The sequence below is a fragment of the Setaria viridis genome, chromosome 5 (genome assembly GCF_005286985.2).
Source record: "Setaria viridis chromosome 5, Setaria_viridis_v4.0, whole genome shotgun sequence".
Classification (NCBI taxonomy): Eukaryota; Viridiplantae; Streptophyta; class Magnoliopsida; order Poales; family Poaceae; genus Setaria; species Setaria viridis.
In genome coordinates, this window is record NC_048267.2 from 11,196,027 (window position 1) to 11,217,615 (window position 21,589).

Genomic DNA, 21,589 nt, shown 5'->3' on the forward strand with positions numbered 1-21,589 from the left:
TCACGGATATTTTCGATCAGGCGACCGTCGAAGCTTCCTGTGGTTTCTGTGTCCGGTCTTGCGTCAGAAAGACAGATCTGAGTGCTGGTAACAACTACTGGTAGTAACTTTGTTTCCGTCATCGTAGCAAGCATAGCATGTCGCGATAGGGGTGAGAACGTATCGGATACGGATTGGACAGCGGTGATACGTGGAAGCATGTATTGATATACGGGTGGAACGTGGGTACGGTCAAAATGATTGTGAGGTGTAGCTTTAGTGCCTTAGTCGTAGGTTAATTTGTTCATGCTTGTTTAGTTGGCAAATGATACTAGATGTTTTTAATCTTCGCTGACTTGTGAGTTGCGACCTCTGTAGTTAGGCGTTAGTAGTTAGTTCGTACAGGTATAATAAAACTTGTACCTAAAAATCCTCGTATAGATTTCAATGAAATGAAATGAATCACAAGTGGCGACTGCAAAGTGCAGTTTGCCTCATGTAAGGTAAGAACAGAACACCTTGAGATGGTTGCGTATCCTCCTCGGTCTCCACCTGCAAACCCAACTGTTAAGAAGAACAAGCAAGCGAGATGAATATGGTGACCTCATCTCTCACCATCTATCCCTATAGCCCACGAAACAAAACAAAACAAACCCATTCCGGCGCTGCCTTTGTGTCAACATAAAGAAAGAGGCCAAAGAGAAGGCAGGCATCAGCAGCCGTTCTTTATTTGCACGTCTAAAATTAGGCCAGTAAAGTTTCATCTTCTGAAGATGCATCATCAACAGGACGGACGACGGCGGCGGCTTTCGCCAGCAACACACACATACACCACTACACCAAAAGCTCCTCCTTTGATCCTTTCCCTCTCCACCCTTTCTTCATCTTCTCCATCCAGATGAGCAAAAGCTCTTCGAGCAACGGATCATCGTCGATCGCCTTTCCGGTTACGTGACCCTGATGGTCCCGAAGAACGGCGTCCTCGGCGACGAACCGGCCTGGTAGTCGGCGGTCGTCGAGATCTTCAGCTCCAGGTCCGGCGCCGCCTGCTGGAGGCTCGCATGATGAGGCTTGGACAGCGTCAGGGACGAAGGGTGCTTCTGCCTCGGTGCGGCCCGCTCGGCGACGTGCTCCCGCTGCTGCTGCTCATCGCCGATGAGCACTGTGGCAGCAGGGACGAAAGGCTCGGAGGCAGGATGCGCTCGGGCTTCGCCGGCCGGCTGATGATGCCGAGAGACAGAGCCGGGAGCTCCGTGTCCGGCGCCGAGCCCGCCGCCGCGTCTCTGTCTCAGACGCTCGTTCGCGCTCGTCGCCGCCCTGTCTGCGTTCTCGACCTGAAATGGAAGGCTTGCAGCGTTAGGACTCTGCAGTTGTTGCAGGGACGTGTTGCAGGACGTAGAGTGAAGAGCGAACGTACGACGTCGAAGAGGCTGGACCTCCGCTTCTTGTGCGTGAGGCTGCTCTGCCGGAGGAAGTACTTCTGGGCGTGGCTGGCCACCTGCGTCGGCGTCCGCGTCGTGACGAAGTGCCGGGAGATGCCTCGCCAGTCGCCCTTCCCGAGCTTCTCCAGGCCTGCCAGGAATCTCCGGTGCTCATCCTCGGTCCATGGAACCCCTGATGGTAGTTGATGACATCCAAATGAAGGGAAAATGATGAGTTTTTTATTTTATTTTAGGACGCAATTCAAAAGCAGAGCTGAAAAATTTGTACTCTAGTATATATACAACTTATTATAAGCTGTGGAGTCTTATTGATGGTCTGAGGATAGATGATTGAGACTGCTACGAAATTGCAAATTCTGAAACAAATATCTGAATCTACGGGCCAGTAGTTTGGAAAAGAAGGAATTCCGGGCTCTGCTGAACGGGGAGGCTCACCCTTCTTCCTCTCCTGCGCCCTGCCCATGAGCCCGTCCGAAAGGTACCCGTTGGTGACCTTCTCGGCGGTCTCCTCCACCGAGACAAGCGACGACGACGACGACACGGACGGCGAGGAGCTGCTGGCGGCGAGAGCGGCCGCGTAGTACGCCGCCGGCGCCGCGGACGACAGGCACTCCATGCTGAAGCACTTCTTCATGGGAGAAGACGACCCCACATGCAGCTGCACCCCGAACAGCCTCACTCCGCCGCCGCCGTTCTCCATCATGACCCTGCCGTTCCCGCCGCAGGTCCTGGAGTTGTGGCCATTATTGCCACAGCTAGAGCACTTCCTAGCCATGGCCGCGGCACGCTGGCGAAGAAGAAGAAGAAGAACAAGAACGGTGGAGGAGGAGAGAAGCAATTCCAATTCTCTGGTCTGGCCCCGGGAGATAAGATGTTTGTGGGGATGTTCGCATCTGGCCGGGGGCTCTGCTCGGCTCGGCTGGGCTTAATATGGGAGCAAGAAAGATGTGGCCGGGGACTAGCGAATTGTTGGGGAGTGCACACCTGTACCCATGAAGGGGACGCATTGGCATCATCCCCTTTTATGGTATGGACAATTCAATCCAGATGCTGGCCTAGTTAACTGCGCTTACTTAGAATCTGCAGAGCCCTAGCTGGGTGTGCTGCTGCTCCAATAATGTTGGCGTCGCTGTCACCCTGTACATATGTTTAATTGTGTGGCTCATATCACTATATCAGGAATCTCGTTGCAAATCTTGCGCGCATTTGCCACTGATTTTTATTTCCGACAGGGTCAACTGAATGGAAAAGGCCGGTGTTCCCTGTTTAACCATTATGCCATAAAAAAATAGCCACAGTTGGACAAGATATATGCTCGCTGTTTGTGATGTGTGGCAAATTAAGACGTGCACACCACACATGGTGGACCAATGATTTTCATGCTTTGACATTGAGATTTTTCTTTGTATCGTGTATAGGAGCTTGTGGAGATTGGATTGGATTGGATACGGCAATGATCGGTCTCATTTTCTGGTGTTTTTCTTACTAGTCTGATTGTACTTGGAGGTATAAACTTTACTACCATTTTAGGATGATGTGGGTGTTCTACTTGAAGTTGAAGGTAGATTACAGTGATTGGGGAGCCGTCTAGCTAGAAAAGGTAAATTCGGTCCATGATCCTTTCTGTACAATTACTTAATTGTGTAGTATCAGGCAGGAAACCCAACTGTACATTTTAAAGTGGAGGATCCTTTCAGACAGGAAATCCAAGTGTATCAGGAACCGCACCTCTGTTCCTGACAATAGCATGGAAATTTGCATATATTGGAAAATACGGCTGAATGTGATGTGAGTACGATATGTGGGCTCTGGGGCACATTCATATATAGATTCCGATGGTATTTCAAACTTTGATGATTTTTGCGGTAGAAGTCAGTGTAGTTCACTGCCGAGTACATCTCACCTAGTCCAACAACCCCCAAAAAGAATCACAAAAACAAGATTCATTTCAAACATGTGATAAACAAGGAAGATACTACAAGTGTGCCTAGTTTTGACTAGAATATTCTAGTTCAACTATAAGAAAGTTTGATGAGGAGATGCAATGTGATAGGATGTGATAAAAACAAAATACGATGTAAGGTAGTTGGTGTTGGTGAAGATATCATTCTTATATGTAGTTCTTTGGTTTCTGTTGTACCAAAGATCACCAGCATTGGCCAAATAACAGGGGAGGGAATAGAGAACTAAAGAGCCCTTACTATGCAAGCAAGCATTGTTATCAAGGTTAGGTGCCGATGTACAAGATAGACAAAAAGGTCGTCACCATAACAACCACAATAGGGAGATTTCTAGTACTTTGTACCTTCTAGTAGACTTATCATAACTATTAGAAAAATCATACACATTTTTTTCTATTATATCTGTTACCCTGTAACATTGTTTGTTTATGGATGGTTTCAAGACAGAAAAGGTCAGACGAAACCCTTTTTTTTTATTCTTCTCCTACTCCATCTCCGTGTATTTCGTTTTCAGATGACTTATAATATGAACTGGATAGAGTATTACTTTATCAGTCTACTAGGCACTTTGTGCAGTAAATTCCAACTTTTTTCAGTGGCATTATCGTGTGTTTTTATGGACCCCACCTTTCATATCGTCAGTCATCAGTAAACCCAAATAGCAGGTCTCTCTTTAGTGTTTAGATGACTACTAGTGGAGAACAATGACGTTTATTTTAACTCGCACTAAACCAAAGTAAACTAAAGAAGGCTTCAAAAGGTGGTGTCTCATCCAGATTAACAAACTTACACATATAAGTGTTGAGAGTAGATACATATGAACCAAATCCCTGCTTTTTGTTTACCCGTCAAAGCACATCGTGCTTTACTAACCATACCTACTTGCATCATTGGAGGCTTTTGATTTACTCCAAATGGGAAAATCCTGCCACTTGTTTCTCTTTATTCATCTTTCAGTTTCTCATGCATCATGCATATGCTACAATACCCTCGTGAAAGTGAAGACTTTCCAATGATCTGCAGTAGTACAGGCAGTACAACTCTTAAACAACTCTGGCATGTTAGGTGTTTGACAATCAACTGTACTGAAAAGAAAGCTTTGCATGAAACATCATTTTCCTTTCACACTAGACGGGATGCTATTTGGATCCTATTGGTGCATCAGTAAATATATGACACTGTTTATCGATGTATATCTGCAAAACGCTTGACGCCTCCCGAAAAGGAAAAAATGCGCAAGCCGGAACATTTCAAGAAAAGTCACTCAACATGAAACCTCTTTAGACGGATTTATTGGCTGAAGGGAAAGAACATAATCATTAGGAACAAACAACCCATCCATAGGTGAATATTGCTTAGCCACCAACCTTGTTTGTTCCAAAGTTTCAGACTTTCAGTGCCCCAACAATGTTTCCTCCGGTGATTCTGCCCCTGCTAGTGACCGCACATGGAAAAAAAAAAAGGGGAAGCTAGGACAAGGTAGGAGGGGCATCTAAATCCAAATCGGATGGGAGGCCGAAGATGTTGTTCTTGGTGGATGGATTGCAAAGGAACCAAACCAGTAAAGTTCAGATAGGTATCCAGCAACAGAATACACTGACTGCATCTTTTGTCGTGTTACCCTGCTGCGTTTCAGGTGCTCGCATTGCAGTTCTGAAGCATCTCTTGCTCCCTCCTATCCGTTCTTTATGGGCAGGAGAGAAGAATCCAATCCATTGCACTTTAATTTCAGTAGGAGGAACATCGGTTTGGATAGCAAGCATGTGCCGTATCCGCTTATACTGCCCCTTTATCCTCTTTCTGTGATTCCCACCTCCATGCATTTCTCATTCCATGGCAGAGTTCAGGAATTCAGAGACACTAGAAATGAAGTGCAGAGAAGATCATCACTCCATCGGGGTCCCATCATCCAAATTAATGCTGTGTCACCAATGATCCTAAGATCTTTATCCAGCAATCCTCTGTTTAGGTCTGAATGCGATGCCTGAGCTACCGCGAGCGGAGTTGAAGTCATCCCATACGCATTCGCCGTCATCACGGTCGCCGGCGCCGGGCGCATGCATGCGAATTCGCAAGCGGATCTCCATGTCGCCATCATATCATGACGAGTGAACGAGAAGAACCCTGCACCCGGTCCTCGAAGTCGCGCGTTGGCATGACGAGGAAGGCATCAGAGGACGGGCGATTACATCAATTAAGCCATCTCGTCATCTGTGGCATCAATTAAGCGGGCGGCATCGCCACCAGCTGCCCCGTCGGAGGCCGCGTGTGTGGAATGGAATCCCCACAGAAGTGTCTTGGATCCAGTGCTGCCGGAGCTCGTCATGCTCAGTAGGGTGGGATGGATGTTGGGTGGGCAGGATGGAGCTTCGCGGCTCAGAGACGATGGCGGGCGGCGGGCGGCGCTGGATGGATGGGGTTGGGGAGGAGATGACCCGAACCAGGGGCGTATATGACAAATATTGGGGGCTTTGCAAATAATCGAACCAGGGGTTTTGCAAAATAGGGTGTTATATGTAAATAGTAGGGGGTATTATGCAAATAATCGGATCGCAACCATTAATCGCGATCCAGATTAGGGGGTTATTTAAAAATTCCCGGGGGAATTTTAGAAACAACCGGATCTCGATCCGATCCTCCGCTGCCCGGTCGCCGGAGCGCCGCCTGACGCCGGCCGTCCGCGGCAAGCCGGAACGGCATGTGCAGCGGCGCCTCGCTCCGTGCGTCGCTTGCTTCGCCCCCCCCCCTCTCCTCCTGTAGGTGCGCGCCCGCGTGCATCCCGCCATGGCCACGCCCCAGCAAACCGGGCAGGCATTGCCTGTGCATTGCATTGCAGCCTCTGAATCGGTGGCCGCAGTTAGAGTTGCCGCAGGCAAGGAAGAGCTTGATGTGTTCCTCACCGGCTCACCCCGTCGCCGTCGCCTGCGCCGACGACTGGAGCATGGTGGAGCATGGTGGCTGTCAGGCTCCAAGCCTCTGAAGTCTGAACCAACTGAAGGAACGACGGGCATAATGCTGAGAACGAGTCAAGCCGTCTTGCCATCTGTGGCGTAGAAACGGGCTTCGTGCTGCACATTGGATTAGATAATTAGATTAGATGCCCGACTTGTTAGTTGTCTCCGGGGGGCCCTTGCTTCTGCTGGGCTTCGTTTCGATCGGCGGCGGCGGGCCGTGGAGACGATCGATCCGGCCGGCGGCGTGGTGCCACGCAGAAAACGATGAGGCAGCGGCACAGGCATGCCATTGCCATCCAAAGAAAGAAAAACGTTGCGGTGCTGGTACAGCGAGTGATGTAAACATGGCGGTGGTGTTCAGGGGCGTTTGGTTCCCTTTGCTTATTTTTAGCACATGTCACATCGAATGTTTGGATACTAATTAGAAGTATTAAACGTAGACTATTTACTAAATCCATTACATAAGTGGAGGCTAAACGGCTAGACGAATCTATTAAGCCTAATTAATTCATCATTAGCAAATGTTTACTGTAGCAACACATTGTCAAATCATGGACTAATTAGGCTTAATAGATTCATCTCGCCGTTTAGCCTCCACTTATGTAATAGGTTTTGTAAATAGTCTACGTTTAATACTCCTAATTAGTATCTAAACATTCGATGTGATGTGTGCTAAAAATAAGCAACCGGACTCAAAGGGGGAGACCGGACTGGGAGACCGGAGGTGACAGTTCGGGGCGTGCGCGCAGCAGCATGCACACATGTATGGCATGCGGTGGAGTGGCGACCGTGAGGTCTACAGTCACCAAACCACAGCCACAGTCCACAGCGTGTGGAGCTCCTTATCCTTGAAGATCTTGTAAGCTTGGAACGTCAGCCGGACTGAATCCAAGGGGAGATTTAGTTGTGCTCCCTGACAGCAAAAGTCGAGGGAGCGAGGAAAATACAAGTAAGAACTGCCGGCCAAGACCGTTTGACAAGCACTGAGACCGACCTGACTGACCTAACGTTCAAAAGCCTGTTGGTTGCGATCAAACCCGGTGGCTGGCTGACGGTCAGGAAATATGTGAGAAGAGGCAGGTCTGAACACGGGCAACCAACAGTCTTGTAACGATAATAACAGACCCGTCCAGTTGAAAGGAAATGAAATATCTGGCTGTGTCACTTACGGGCAACTAACAGTCTTCTAACACTAGCAGATGATGCAAAGCAAAACATGCATGCCTCATTGGCTGTCTGGTAAGCAGACAAGGTGCCGAACATCCCGGTCCAACTGAATGTTCAGCGGACACGGAGACAGTAGCGGAGAGCGAGCAAGGCATGCCGTGAGAGGCAAAGCGACGCGGGTTTCCGATCCGTTGGTGGGCGACACGCGGCGTGGGTGTGCCAGCTTTGTTGTGGTCGCCGGCGGCCGGCCCTGTGAAGGCACACGGAACGCGTGTGGTCGCGCGCTCTTGAGTGGGGAGCATGGGACCAGTGGCCGTGGGCTGGGTGGAAGCCCAAGTTTGAAACGAAACGACCGGAAGGAAGGAGCGAGCTACTGGGAAGCAAGGGAGGCGCATGAAGCACATGCTATCCTTGGCCTCCTCGGCTGCCGGTCCGCATGCAGTGCGCCGGGCGACGGCGAGCGAGCTCGATCCTGTCGTGGGCGCGTCTGAAAATGTCGTCGTCAGCAGCGCGCCGGCGGGTGACGCACCCTGCGCAGACGGCAGACGACACGACCGATATCGAGCGTGGGGCGTTGACCGGTCCTGGGCCTCCGTTGAACAAGTAAGTAGCCCACGACAACTCCCTCGCGGGCCGCTGCATGCCTCCTCCTTCGGCGGCCTCTGCGGCCCATGCATGCTCGAAACCGAAGGGGCCTCTCTAAGCCGAACAGCGCGAGCGAAACCGACCGAACGGGCCTCTAAGCCGAACAGCGCGAGCGACCAAAGCGACCATGCTCTTGCAGCCCAACAGATTCCCTCTATTCTGTTATCCCACGGGCCTCCACAGTTCCAGTCCATTGCTCCGCTCCGCCGTCTATATGAGGCTCGCGCCCCATCTCCTGCTCCCTCCCCATCGCCGCCGCCGCCTCGCGTAAACCCTAGCTCGTCGCCTTCCCCACCAGATCGATGGCTGGGCCATGGCGCCGCCGCCGCCGCCACCACCGTACTCATCCCGCTTTGATTGAGCCTCTTGGTCTTTTTCTTTCGTCGCCTTGTTTCTTTCGTTTGAGCTCTGTGCTTTTGTTTTTCTTTCGCGATCTGAATCTGTGATTGGTTCCGTGAATGATTTCGTGCGGGGGTTGAAATCAAGACGACGTCGCCTTTGAGAGAACCGGATGGCTTCTTGTCCGTGCCGTCTCGGTTCCGTTGCGGGCGTAGAGAAACCAATTGGTTTAGATCCTTTCCTCGTCGTTCCATCCTTCACGCATCTGTCGTGAGATGGCAGATCGGTTCTTGAACAGTTCCCTCCTTTAACCTCAGTGGTCGTCGTCTTCTTTCTTCCGCTTTTGAGTGAGTGAGTCTGCAGAGCTGCGATGTTTCTTTCTGTGCGATTGGGCGTGGCCATCGACAATCCCGGACGACATCGATCCGTTGCCCGTCTGATTTGCCTTTCCGCTCTGTAGCTGTTCGCGGATTTGCCTTTCCGCCTCTTTCACCTGTTTTGAGGTGGCTGTGTGCGGCTCTCCGCATATTGTTTGATCGCACAACTGTTGCTCTTAACAGCTAGTAGTTTAACGGATCAGGTTTGCATCTCACAAAGTTCATCATTTGCGTTCAGGGCCTTCATAATCCCGGATTAACTCGCTTAGCTGTTCTTCTGATTCATGGGAGGCCCAGATCGATGTTTTCTGGGAGTTTCGCTGATAGCGCCTTCTTACTCGTGGAGACGCTTCATTAGTAACTCACCACACAAACAAATTTCAATGTTATCCCCGTTTTTTTTTCATTTTTCCAAGTTTTTCTTGTTCTTGCATGGTCTCTGCGTGACATTTTCAGTATAACAAAACGAACAGAAGGACACGCAACTTTGAATAACTCACCGGTCATAGGCGATTAAACAATGTTGAATAATTAACGTAATTTTCAAATGCATTGTTCGGAAACCTGATCCTGCCAAAGGAACTTAATCGAATGAAACGCATTCACAAGTTGGTTGTAGCTTGGAGATGGTTTTTCAGCCCAGCAAACCTCTGAAACTCCCTGAAACGACTGCCGGTTCAATTCCGTCAACCATGACGATGCAGACGCGGCCGATTTGCTTTCTGCTTTCGAGTTATTGAGTACATTTTGAATCAGCGACACGCATCCGCGGTCGAGGTTGAGCTCGACCGCTCTGCTCTAGTGCTCGACATCCCCGTTCAATGCTCGCCACCAGCCATAGCAAAATCATCATACAGCAATACATCATGTTGAAATCCAGATACACTTGTGGTGAATCAGCAGAGTAGAGCGCAATCTCGTCTGCACAAAATAGATCAGCAGAGTAGGGCACAGGTAGTGAAACAAAATTTTACCAATGAAATAAAACCTTCATGACAGGGTGCTGCTGTACTGTTTTCCTTATTATCCTGTATAAAACCATGGTGTGTTGCGATGTGGCTATTTATATGTTGTAAATGGGCAAAAAACTGGAAATGGTGCGAATTAGGGGGTGTTTGGATACGATGTGCTAAATTTTAGTAGGGTCACATCGGATGTTCGAATGCTAATTAGCAGGACTAAATATGAGCTAATTATAAAACTAATTGCACAGATGGAGTCTAATTCGCGAGATGAATCTATTAAGGCTAATTAATCAATCATTAGCAAACGGTTACTGTAGCACCATATTGTCAAATCATAGACTAATTATGTTTAATAGATTCGTCTCACGAATTAGACTCCATCTGTGCAATTAGTTTTGTAATTAGACTATGTTTAATACTCCTAATTAGTATCCAAACATCTGATGTGACATGTGCTAAAGTTTAGTAGGGGTTCTAAACACCCCCTTAGATAGAACTTTTTAGCTGGAAATGGGCAAAAAATTGCACTTGCGCATAAAGCTTGTGATTTTCGTCTCTCCAACCATAGGCCCTTCGAATAAACCAATTTTAAGATGTTTAGCTGGCTAAAGTTTACCTGAGCACCTGTTTGCATCCCTAGTTAAAATTTAGCTATTAGGTAAGCTTTTTAGCTGGTAAGATCAAACATGTCATAATCGGGGTTTTTTTCCCTATTGTTTGTAATTTTCTATGGATGTAACATATAACCTCACGTTTAGCTGTGTGATTTTTCAAATTCATTGGGAACTTCTCAACGTGTTTCCTGCCGTGGACCATTTTTTAATTCTTCCATTTCTTGAGGATGTTCATATGTTCAAATACACATGACTAATGATTCAAGCATCGAACAAATAACACAAACAACCATCCTTATCCTACTCCCCCGCACCCTTACAACACTACAATACCCAAAGACAAAAGGTGCCTCCATCTTGTAGTATCCTTGCTTAGAGTCGATGGATAATGAATTAATCGAATTAGGCGGTGTTTGGGAGGAGGGGGCTAAACTTTAGCCCTGTCACTTCGGATGTTTGGATACTAATTAGGAGAAATAAACATAAGCTAATTACAAAACTAATTGCAGAATCCTAGGCTAAATCGCGAAACGAATCTATTAAGCCTAATTAATCCATCATTAGTGAATGGTTACTGTAGCACTACATTGTCAAATTATGGACTAATTAGGTTTAATAGATTCGTCTCGCGATTTAGCCTAGGGATTGTGTAATTAGTTTTGTAATTAGTCTAGGTTTAATACTCCTAATTAGTGTCCACATATTCGATGTGACGGGAGCTAAAATTTAGCACCCTCCTCCCAAACACCCCTCTCTATCAATAGCTGGTGGAAGAATTAGATTCCATAGCTAGAGGAAATAACATTTCTTGTAGGAGACCAGGCAATTTCATCCATTATGACAAAAACAGTACGAAGTCAGGATTGGAATGAAGATTAGGAGGTCGATTAATTAAATTAATTCATAGACTAAAATACCAAAACATGTACTACCTCCTTTCTATCTTAAGGACATTAGTAGGAAAAAAAGACCATGGCTCCATGAGGGGGGCCATGCCCCCCGCCTGGCTCCGCACTTGACCGAAAAGCTAAGTTGTGTGACGTGTCCCTATGGGGAAGTTTATAGAGATAATTGGTTTAGTGTCCAATCTTACAAAACCAAAATATTAGGTGTAGGTTGTAGTTGGCATATCTTATTTTGATGTCAAGCTATGGCTTGTCTATCAACATTTAACGAAGATGCAGAGCCAAATGCATGCGCGGTGAGAAGGTTGAGCTCGAGCCCATTAGCTAGGGGTCATCCTATCAACACACAAATTCTAATATTTAGAAATTCCGTTGTATGAATTATAAGCCTTGCTTTATTTGGTTGGGCAAGCCTTTAACCAACAATATATCTATCTATCAATACATGACTTTTTTGTGATACAAAATTTGATGTCATTAGATCTGTATTAAAAAATACTTATAACTATCACATAAAAGGTAACAGTAAAGTTACCATCAATTAAAATATTTTTGGAATACACCTATGAAATGAGCGAGAGCGATCGACAAGGGTAGTTTTTCTAATGAGGGGTTGTTTCAGTGGTCTTCTTGCGAAACAACTTTATCGGTGAAGAAAAAAAACCGAATTTACTCGCTTTTCTAGTTCAGATGTGCTTCCGTTTGCCAAATGACTTGACACTACAATATCTTTGTTTATGAAAATTAGATGAAGCTCGAGCTTGTAAGGGCAGCTCCAGCGTTTGTTTTTAGGCGGTGCTCCGGAGAGAGAGAAAGGAATCAGAATGGTGCAATACGCTGGAGCAGTTACTACAAGTGGTGCTAACGAAGCACCTGGAGTCATGGAGTCAGAGAAAGCAACAGGTGCCAAGGAAAATCTGCACGACGGCGTGACTGCTGGCCATGGGAAAGAGGGTGCAATGAGTCCCACATAGGGTGCTAAATAATTCCTCACGTTGGGCGAATGTTGCTAAGCTAGACTTTAGGTCTGTTTAGTTCATATGGACTAAACTTTAGTCCACTGTTTTTTATGCACTTTTAGTCCCTAAATATCCAAACAGGTGGACTAAAATTTAGACTAAAGACTTTAGTCCTCTAGTCCACAAAACTGGACTAAATTGGACTAAAGGCTGTCGGGGACACTCCTACCCCTCTTTTATTGCCCTTCCTCCTGCCCGGATCCCTCTGCCGGCCTCCTTCCCGCCGCCTCCCGCTTGCCACCCTCCCGCCCGCCCCCCTCGCCGTTCCGCCCGCCACCGCTGCCCCCGCCGCCCTCCTCGGTGGCGGGTCCATCACCTTTCGCCGCTGCGTGATGGAAGGGTTGGCAACGGTGCTGCTCCTGTACGCGCTCGTTGTGCTCGCCCTTGAGTCCCCGCTCGTGTTCGCCCTGCTCCTGGGCTGCGGCGCCGCTGGCGCGCAGAAGCTCCACTTCTCCGCCGCGGGCGTCGTGGCGCCCCCCGCCAAGGAGCCCTGCCCCGCGACCGTTGTCACCGGCCCGTTGGCGCGCGCGGGGGGACGGGACCGGGATCGGGACCAGCTCTCCCACTTCGCCACCGGGCTCGACCTCCGCCTCCTCGACACCGCTCGCTCCGGCCTGCGACCGGAGCTAGCTGTGGGCCACCTTCTCGTCATCCCCTGACCTTGAGGAAGAGAAGACGGCATTGGCCTTTCTCTCTGTGTTCCCCTCTCCCACGGCCGCAGCAGCCCCGGTCGTGGCACGGCGGAGCATGATGGGGAGGCACGGGTGAAGAGGAAGCGGATCGGGGTGGAGGAACTAGTAGGGGTAGCAGGCACAAGCAGGAGTTGCAGCGGTAAAAATGACTTTGTTCAACTGCATTAATGGACTTTAGTCTATGTCACCGAACAGATCAGGGACTAAAGTTTAGTCCATGAATTAAAGGAACCAAACACCCACTTAGTCACGTTAAGTTGCCCTTAAAACCTTACCATAAGCTACTATAGTAGTATGCAGGTGTGCGGCAGTTCGGGCCCAGAGCGAAACCGGCTCCCCCACGGTCCAACGCCCAACGGTCATATTTTCTCTCCACTCCAGGCCCATACAGACCACAGACCGGGCCTCCACACGGGCGAAAGAAACCAAACCCCCCAAACGGTCATCATCCCTTCGCCTCTCTCTCCGCTCCCCGATTCGAATTCATGGCCAAAGGCGGCGAAGGCGGCGCGGCGGCGCCCCCTCGGGACCCGCTGGTCTACCTTCCCCAGTGGCGCCGCCTGTACGACCGCCTGCTCAAGATGCTGCGCGAGGAGCACGCGCTTGCCGAGGAGCTCTCCGTCGAACGCGCGCACCTCATCGCCGAGCTCGAGTTCCAGCGCAACGGCCGCCGCGAGCGCGAGGAGATCTTCAGGACCCGCATCGAGCAGGTACGGGCAACCCGTTCTCGGGGTTCTTCCTCTTTGGGATGGGATTTTGGCCTGGGGGAAGGCCTTTCTCCGCCACCGCTGACGCTCGCTAGGGTTTTCGTTTTCTCTCCCTCTTTCCAGATCTGGAGGGATGAGGAGCGCAGGAAGAGGGTCGAGAAGGCCGAGAGAGCGGTGCTTATTGGGGGAAAGGATCTGGAGAGTCGCTGCTACCAGAAGCTCGCAGGTAAAGAGAGGCCCCTAACTTTCTTGGCTCTAGCCTCGTCTGTTCGTGTAAGGTTTTCGTTACCTCGAGGTATAGTGGCGCGCGTTACTGGATTCTCAAGGTTACCTTTGCTGCTACCGGTGAAACATGCCTCGTAGCATCCACGGGCACTTTCTAGTGAAACCTGCCCGTTGTGATATTTTTTTTTAAAAAAATCCTGCTTTTTGTTCTGGAATTTTAGAATAGTAATGCAAAACCTGACTTTCTCTTTGGGGGTTCCAGTTCATACTCGCTCTTTATAATTGGGGGTTCCTTTTGTAATAACAAAGTTGATGCCTTTCTCTTCCTGTGTGAGTATGATTGCACTCCCATGATACTGGTATTGAAGTTACATTACCCTTGTTATATCTACTTGTGCTAACTTCATTCTCCAGCTTTCCATGACGATTCGTTGTCACATACCCTTCTTGAGCCTAATTCTGCTGCTATGAGAATGAAAATGCTTAACATTTGTTTTTGCTGTGCAAAGTGTAGCTTGAACTCGTCTTAAGATTCTGTGCGTGTATAACTGCCTTAGCACTATGTTGTTAAAACAGTCTTAGGTAATATTTTTATTAAGTATTACTTGGTGTTTTTCAGAAATTACCCCTGTATTATGCACTACATTAGAAGTTGCAACTTGCATGTGAATTACATCTCAATGTTGTAGATTGAATTCCAGCCGCTGCTGCTTACATTACGCCGTTCATGTTATCTTACTTTTGGATCTGAAAACAGCATAGACTCGACATTAAAACATCCTATTTATCCAGAACCTCAAAATGCTGTTTGCTTTGCCAATATGAACGAGCTTTACTATTGCGTCAATCCAATTAAATTTGTGCGGCATTTTCACATCATTTGCAGTTTCTTTTCAAAAGAAACTTTATATTTTATGCTATCGGACAAACTGTGTTTTCTTTGCATCTCAATCAACATTTTGCTGGATATGGATAATTTATTTCCATTTTGTCAAAACCATTCACCCATCTTGAAGGCATCATGCTGTGTTAAATAAATGCGTATATTTTTTTTTGGGAAAGGAGTGCATTCTCTATGTATTTGTGTTACTACTGATGTTGTTCTCTTGTTTTCTCAAATCAGAACTCGCAGATAGCGACACTGAGGATTTGAGAAGTTTTATTTCTACTTTGACTGCCGAAAATTCCGAACTAAAGGTGATTACTTGTTACTGAAACATGAGTTTAGTATGACTGGATAATTGTGGACTTCATAACTTGCAAGTGTGTAGGCTGGCTTGTGCATTTCACAGATCTTTTACCTCTCTGCATGTCTCTCATATATCAGGCAAAAGTGAAGGAGGCTGAAAGTCAGGCACAGCTTAATGAAAACAATGTGGATCACCAGCACAGTGGAAAAGATCTGAGGGTAGAGTTAAGGAAACTAAAGCAAGCTTACAAGACCCTGAGCTCAGAGAAGGACAGGCAAATTTCAGCATTGACTGCAGAAAAGGATTTTGTGTGGAACCAATTTAAAACAATGGAGCAGGAATACATTGTGACCATTAAGAACAAGAACATAGAGGCAAAGCAAGCCACTGAAGCAGCACAGAAGCTTCGGCACAATGTAGATGAACTGCAAGAAGCAGCCCAAGAGAAGGATGATGAAATCGCCAGACTGCAAGCAGAAGTGACTAATGCCAAAGAGAAGATGTTGATTCTTGAGGATGAGCTCCAACAAATGCACTCCTTGGTCAAAGCTAGAGATGCTGAAGCTGGTAAAAATAAAGATGATCAACCTGAGACTAGTCGAAAGTCAAAGAAGGATATTAAGGGGACAAACAGAAAATCTAAGTCTGAAGGCCCTCTTTCAAAGGAAAAATCAAGAACTTCCCAGGTCACACCAGACAGGAGAGATGTGAAGACTTCCAGAACTCGTGCCTCTGAGTCTAGTCAAAAGCGTAAGCGCGGCTCTTCCATATCATGTGTAAGTATTCACTTTTGGCATTTACATGTACACGCTAGTTATTCATATATTATAGTCAATGGACATTGGTTATTAAGTAAATCTGATCTGTTTTGATGATGTGTGATGACAAATATATTACATTGTTTCTACTGATCTACAATATATCGAAAACACTTTTGGTAGGCTTTATGCTTGAGTTTGTGTTATGCATGGGTTGTATCTTGCTCTAAATATAAAATAGGGAATAAAATGAGGTATTAGGTTTGTGATTTCCAAAAGTGCTAAAATGGACTGGAGTATGCATTTTCTTACCAATTTATCACTCTGTTCTACAATTATAGCCTGCAAATAGTAAATATGTACCTCTTATTGCTCTTAACATGTAATCTCCTAATTCTTGGCAGGCCACATGAGTTGCGTCTTTCTGTAAATATGGACAAAGAATAAGGTTGATGGAACTTTAGATAATTTTGAGTGAGTTGTAAGTGTTGGATACAGTTAGTAAGAACCTAGCAGGATACGTTTACTCATTCTTGATTATCAGCTCTAAACAGTTTACATCACTTGCAAACATATTGTTAGCCTCATACTGCTGGTACAGTTAAGTATTTTCAGAAACAAACATATTCTTTGAGTAAAACATCAAATTTCATATGGTTTCTACTCCTAAATCACAATGTCCTAATTCTTGGTAGGCAGCATAAGTTGCATCCTGCTGTAAATATGGACAAAAAATAAAGTTGATGGAATTTAGGTGAGCATTATGTGAGTCGTAGATGCTCATAAAGGACCATCACACATACACTAAGCGTATTAGTGCCATGGATATGATAGAACGTGTTTGTTATGTTTCTTCACCTGTAGTGGCTAGTTTGGTAATTAATATGACAATGGTACATAATAATGGTGAGCAGATCTTCCACTGTTTTTTACCCACCAATTCCAGTGCCCTACTTATTGGTGCACTGCATGAATCGCACATTGAACCAACTGATGGAAACTATGTTTATAATTCTCTTAGTTTTGATCATTACTGCAGATGATTCATTAACGTACTACTGAGCCTCTTTTTATTAACATAATGACCAAGAGCTCTTATTGCGCTGATACTAGAGTTGCTGCTCTATTCTGGTACCAACAATTAAGAAGCTTTTTCGTTGCTACACCAAAAACTGAACCGCAAGATTCTGTTTAAAAGATGCGCCATTCTCGTGTTGTAGTATGCAATGTCCTAATTCTTGGTAGTCCGCATGAGTTGCGTCCTGCTGTAAATATGGACAAACAATATATTTGACGGAATTTAGGTGAGCATTTTATGAGTCGTAGATGCTCATAAAGGACCGTCACACATACACTTGGGTACTAGAAGCAGATATAGTAGAACATGTGGGTTGCGTTTCACCACCTGAAGTTTGGTAGAATATCTGCATAGGAAATTAGCAACCGGATCTTCTACTATTATTTCCTACAAATTTCAGCGACCTATTTATTGGAAGCACATGTTGGCAGTAAATATGGACAGAAAACAAATTGATCACAAATGGTTTTTTGGTAGTTTTCTGATTCATAATGTTGAGCATCGAGCTGAAACAGTGTTAGTATTTGAGATCTATCATGGACATGTGATCTCTTACTTGATGTTTGTGTACTCTTAATGAAGAGCTATTTTTCATTTTTCTTAAACTGTTGTATACTCTTGATGAAGTACTTTAGTCTTATGCTTTTGATTCAAGTGTGGCACATATAAGCACTTTCTCACAAATTCCTTTATGAATGTTATTTGTGCTGAGAGCATGTCGTTGCTGCATGCAGGGTTCCCGGCGATGCTCCACAAGGCCGCTGCAAGTTAAAGCTGCTGTGTCACCCATGCTCCTCCCGCCCAGTTTCACGGTTCCAAAGCTGAAGACCCCAACCCCTCCCTAACCTGATTTTTGACGACCTTGTCTGATGTGCTGACTTTTGCAATTGTCGACACACCTGGCTCTGACAGTATTTAGGTGAGGCTAAGCTTATCAGTGCTCGCGGGACTGGCTCCGTCCCTGCTGCGACATTGTATGGACGATAAACTGTGTTGTAACATAGTTCTCGTCTCCTTGTTAGAGTGCTTGGAACATATGTGTTGGTGCTGTGCCAACAGAGGGTTTCCATGTATCATGTATGTTGTTTATGTAAGCTTATCACTTGCTGTCCGTATACCGGCTTTAACCCGAAGCTGCAATGAATGGATGATTGGCATTGCTTAACGTAGTTCCGATTCATCTTGTGATTGTGCTTGCAATGAATGCATGATTGATTGTGTTATTTGTGCCAATGCTTGATGATATATTGATATGTGTCATAGCCCCTGTTGGTAGGACCTAAGATCAGATTGGTTCTGGTTGGTTTCAGAATGTTTATATTGTTGCATCATATGCTCTCTGTGAATGGACGCTGAATAGTGGCTCTGAGTTCATAGTGGCATGAGTTTATCATAATTCATAATTAGTAAGTCTATTAGATTGACAATTTCGTTTTTTTTGGCTTTTGAACATGGATCGAGGCTCCAACCGCCGTACGCTTACACCCCCGCTGGGGGTCGAGACTCGAGAGAGTTCGTATGTGAGTCGTACAGGAATTCAGCTTTACCATTTTCATTTTCTGTATGAAAGGATGTCGTGTGGAGATATACATGTGTACTGACTACAAATATATGAACAAACAGCCATTCCCCCCTTCCCAAGACCACAACAACCTCTGCTCCCTATCAACAAAACTGCCTTCAGCCTGTAGAATCTTCTTCGCCCACCAGGCGCAGAAAGGCATCAAAACTTTGCGGTTGCGCAACTCAGCCCAAGCAGTCTTCACTTTCATGAGCTGCGGGTGTCAGGCAATGGCCGCTATCCGAGATCTGCCCATGCTAAACATTAAGGGATATCCGCGTCTTGATGGGCTTCAGCTTCACTCCCATACTCTCGGGTGATAGAAGCTCAGGCGATATGCAGAACGGGTTCAGTGTACTCCTGGGGCTAGTTTCCTGCTGCGGAGGTCTGTAAAGACCGTATCCCATCAGGAAGTATTCCATCGGAATGAGCATCGCATGGGGCTGCTCTTCAGTCACTAGTGAACCACAAGCCTGAACCTGCACAATTTGACCACAAAAGGGGCTCATCAGCATCTGCCTTACTCATCTGTGTAGAGATCAACTTGCGATGTCAAAATTGTTTAGCTGTATATCACCTCAACAAGAGCACAGTATCTCCGGTCTAGTTTTGTGGTCATGTGGACCGCGTCGGCATGGAATTGTGAGTTTTCTCCAACAAATATTAGCGTCCGGCACTGAAGCTTCATCAATGATTCTGTTAAGTCATGCCGCCTGATGCACATGATGGTTGAATTTAGTTCAGTGAGATCCCATTTCTTTGTCTGTTCAGGTCATGACAGCAAAGATATATTCCAGTTACCTGTTAATTGCTTGAAGGAACCGCCAGACATTAGATCCCTGCCTCTCATCAAGTAACTGCACATAAGGATTAACATGGTTTCAATTTTATGTTCAAATATTACATGTAATGGTCATATCATTTTTTTAACATTACTAGAGGAATAGAGAGAGTTACTAACACTTCTGCAGGCTTGGACAATCTCTGATTCAGGATCTTGCCCATTGCCGCGAACTTCCTGCACAAAGCATCATAAATCAGCCCTGAGTGAATCTGCATAATTACATATATGGATGAAAAGGGGGGAAAGAAAGGTGATGGGGGACCAAAAGTACCATGCTGAAATAACGCTGAAGCAAGCTTTCCTTGACTAACCCACGTGTCCCATAATAATAAAGCAAGTTTAATAATACCTGGTACATAATATTCTGATGTTAACGCTCTAAATACTGCACATAGGAGTGAATAATTGGCAGGACGTAAGGCATCTTAAATAACTGAAACAAAGGTGTCGGTTATAACCTTATTGTACAACCATTCGCTCCATGAAGGGCCTTTGCACAGAGGTGAAACCAACATGAGGCCAAGAACCCTCTCTCGATACTTTGTCTGTCATAGTTTATACAAGATTCTTAGCACGCACTCAACAGTAAAACAATCCAAAACCTAGTTATCTCATGGTCACACTTACCGCAAAGAGGGTAAGAACATAGGCACCAGCAGTGACACCCAAGCACATTACAGCACCTAAACTGCAAAGGCAAACCGAGATTACAACATCAGGGGGGGCACCTCTAAGCACCAAAGTAGCAAGACACAATTCAGCAAATGCCATGATACAATACCTGAAAAAATCGAGGACATCGGCAACCTGATCTGCAAGGTCATCGACAGATGGCACGGGCACGTCAGATGAAATCGGAGCCGCTCCTAACTGCATTAAAAACACCAATGTAAGAACCCGAGCTAACATGAAAAGAATGGCAAGTGGTTGGTCGCACAAATTGATGAATGCAGCAAGAAAGGCCATCATAACTGACCTCGTGTCCTTGAGGCGTGATGTGGTAGACGCAGAAATTGTGAAGCAAGAGCGACGCAGCCTCTGGACAGAAGAACAATCCTTGGAAGCAAGACATGTCTACCAAACAGGAACGATTTCCCAAACGTGAGCTGCTTATCCATGGCAAAGCTTTGGATATCTTTACCGAGAAATCTGATAAAGGCAATGAAGGCACTCACGATTTAAAGCCACATCCGGATAAGTCACGAGCGCGGGCTTGTCTTCGTTTCCGTACACAGAAACCGAAAGAGGGCCATGTCTCGTTCTCACTCGATGTTCCTGAGGAGAGCACAAGTCACAGGCAGATATTCAGTACCATCAGGATTCAGAATCCACACAGAGAAATAATATATTCAGACATATTTCGAATTGCTATATTAGTACGTTCCATTCCCCAATTGATCGAACAACTTTTCCCTTGCTACAGATAGTTCCCAAATTCCAAGCATTGCCGCATAGCCAGGGCAGGAGTTGGCTGCATTAACAATAAACAATTCAAGTCCCCTGCCACCTAATTCCTTGTTGAACCTGCCCAGCTCTCGAGCAGCATTGTGTTGGGCGTTCTGGTTCTCTCAATTACAGCCACATCATTGTTCAGATTGCAAGCTCGCGCATAAGAAACATTTCACGCATACAGACAGGCACAGCCCCAATTTACAAGTATTGCAGCTAATGGAGGACAGGGGAAAACATGGAGCATAAATTTCTAAGAGCAAACACCGCTACCAAACCACCCGGAAGGCCGGAGGAGCTACTAACAGAGGAGGCGCAAACACAAACCCCACGGCGACGAATCAAACCCTCCACACAGGCACACACGAATGCACCAGCCCAAACGAGGGGAACCAACCAAGAGAAGAGAAGCGGAAGGAACACGGACCTTGCCGCCGAAGAAGATCCGCTCGACGTCGATCGACACCGAGCCGCTGGAGTCCCCCATGGCGGACAGACGCCTCCCTTAACCCTCCTCTCCAGAAGCTCCTCCTCCTCCTCCTGTTGTGCCACCAACCTCCACCGCTTCCGAGCCTCCCTCTTCCTCCCACCTCCTGTCTCTCTCTCCTCCGCTGGCTTGGCTTGGCTTGGCTGGCTTCCCCCTAAATCCTTCCCGTATATTGCGTGTGTGTATATATACGCGGAGGCGGCCGCCCAGAATAAGCTCCGGCGCCCATCC

General features: G+C 46.7%; 3 protein-coding genes and 3 non-coding genes across 8 annotated transcripts; 4 read left to right on the forward strand and 2 right to left on the reverse strand.

Annotated features, from left to right (window-relative positions):
• Positions 1–675: 675 nt before the first annotated feature.
• On the reverse strand, positions 676–2,428 carry LOC117859138 (transcription factor MYBS3). The gene is given in 5 exon segments (XM_034742337.2): positions 676–1,094; positions 1,097–1,261; positions 1,263–1,313; positions 1,397–1,593; positions 1,857–2,428. Coding segments are annotated over 5 exon segments (921 nt in total). The 5' UTR covers positions 2,197–2,428; the 3' UTR covers positions 676–926.
• Positions 2,429–9,112: 6,684 nt separating this feature from the next.
• Positions 9,113–9,239, forward strand: LOC117859366 (small nucleolar RNA snoR83). Its single transcript, XR_004641165.1, has one exon. It is a non-coding gene; the product is annotated as a small nucleolar RNA snoR83 (small nucleolar RNA).
• A 4,231-nt stretch (positions 9,240–13,470) lies between these two features.
• Positions 13,471–18,182, forward strand: LOC117856905 (uncharacterized). Of its 3 annotated transcripts, none has more exons than XR_011898252.1 (6): positions 13,471–13,769; positions 13,890–13,992; positions 15,115–15,188; positions 15,319–15,957; positions 16,344–16,420; positions 17,752–18,182. XR_011898252.1 is itself a non-coding variant. In XM_072293870.1 (6 exons), the coding sequence occupies exons 1-5, from the start codon at positions 13,545–13,547 to the stop codon at positions 16,350–16,352; spliced, it is 1,050 nt and encodes a 349-aa protein (XP_072149971.1). In that variant the 5' UTR covers positions 13,471–13,544; the 3' UTR covers positions 16,353–16,387; positions 17,752–18,182. The 3 variants fall into 3 exon arrangements, 2 of the variants coding, with proteins under 2 accessions (XP_072149971.1, XP_034595232.1); XM_072293870.1 differs by having other exon boundaries at positions 16,344–16,387; XM_034739341.2 differs by lacking the exon at positions 16,344–16,420 and having other exon boundaries at positions 13,475–13,769.
• On the forward strand, positions 16,636–16,742 carry LOC117859362 (small nucleolar RNA snoR103). The gene has a single exon (XR_004641161.1). It is a non-coding gene; the product is annotated as a small nucleolar RNA snoR103 (small nucleolar RNA).
• LOC117859363 (small nucleolar RNA snoR103) lies at positions 17,186–17,292 on the forward strand. Its single transcript, XR_004641162.1, has one exon. It is a non-coding gene; the product is annotated as a small nucleolar RNA snoR103 (small nucleolar RNA).
• Positions 18,183–18,545: 363 nt separating the features above from the next.
• Positions 18,546–21,589, reverse strand: LOC117856906 (protein NDL1). The gene is made up of 11 exons (XM_034739342.2): positions 21,299–21,589; positions 20,598–20,697; positions 20,399–20,496; positions 20,204–20,292; positions 20,050–20,110; positions 19,881–19,967; positions 19,694–19,771; positions 19,540–19,596; positions 19,380–19,435; positions 19,156–19,291; positions 18,546–19,057 (listed from the first exon to the last, which is right to left on the reverse strand). Exons 1-11 carry the CDS (start codon positions 21,356–21,358, stop codon positions 18,836–18,838), a joined length of 1,044 nt encoding a protein of 347 aa, XP_034595233.1. The 5' UTR covers positions 21,359–21,589; the 3' UTR covers positions 18,546–18,835.

Coding starts and splice junctions, on each gene's coding strand:
- LOC117856905 (XM_034739341.2), top strand. CDS start 13,545: ATGGCCAAAGGCGGCGAAGGCGGCGCGGCGGCGCCCCCTCGGGACCCG. Junction 13,770..13,889: donor TCAGGACCCGCATCGAGCAG/GTACGGGCAACC, acceptor CCCTCTTTCCAG/ATCTGGAGGGATGAGGAGCG. Junction 15,958..17,751: donor GCGGCTCTTCCATATCATGT/GTAAGTATTCAC, acceptor TGCTGCATGCAG/GGTTCCCGGCGATGCTCCAC.
- LOC117856906 (XM_034739342.2), bottom strand. CDS start 21,358: ATGGGGGACTCCAGCGGCTCGGTGTCGATCGACGTCGAGCGGATCTTC. Junction 20,698..21,298: donor GGATCTTCTTCGGCGGCAAG/GTCCGTGTTCCT, acceptor TGCTCTCCTCAG/GAACATCGAGTGAGAACGAG. Junction 19,772..19,880: donor GCGAATGGTTGTACAATAAG/GTTATAACCGAC, acceptor ATTATGTACCAG/GTATTATTAAACTTGCTTTA.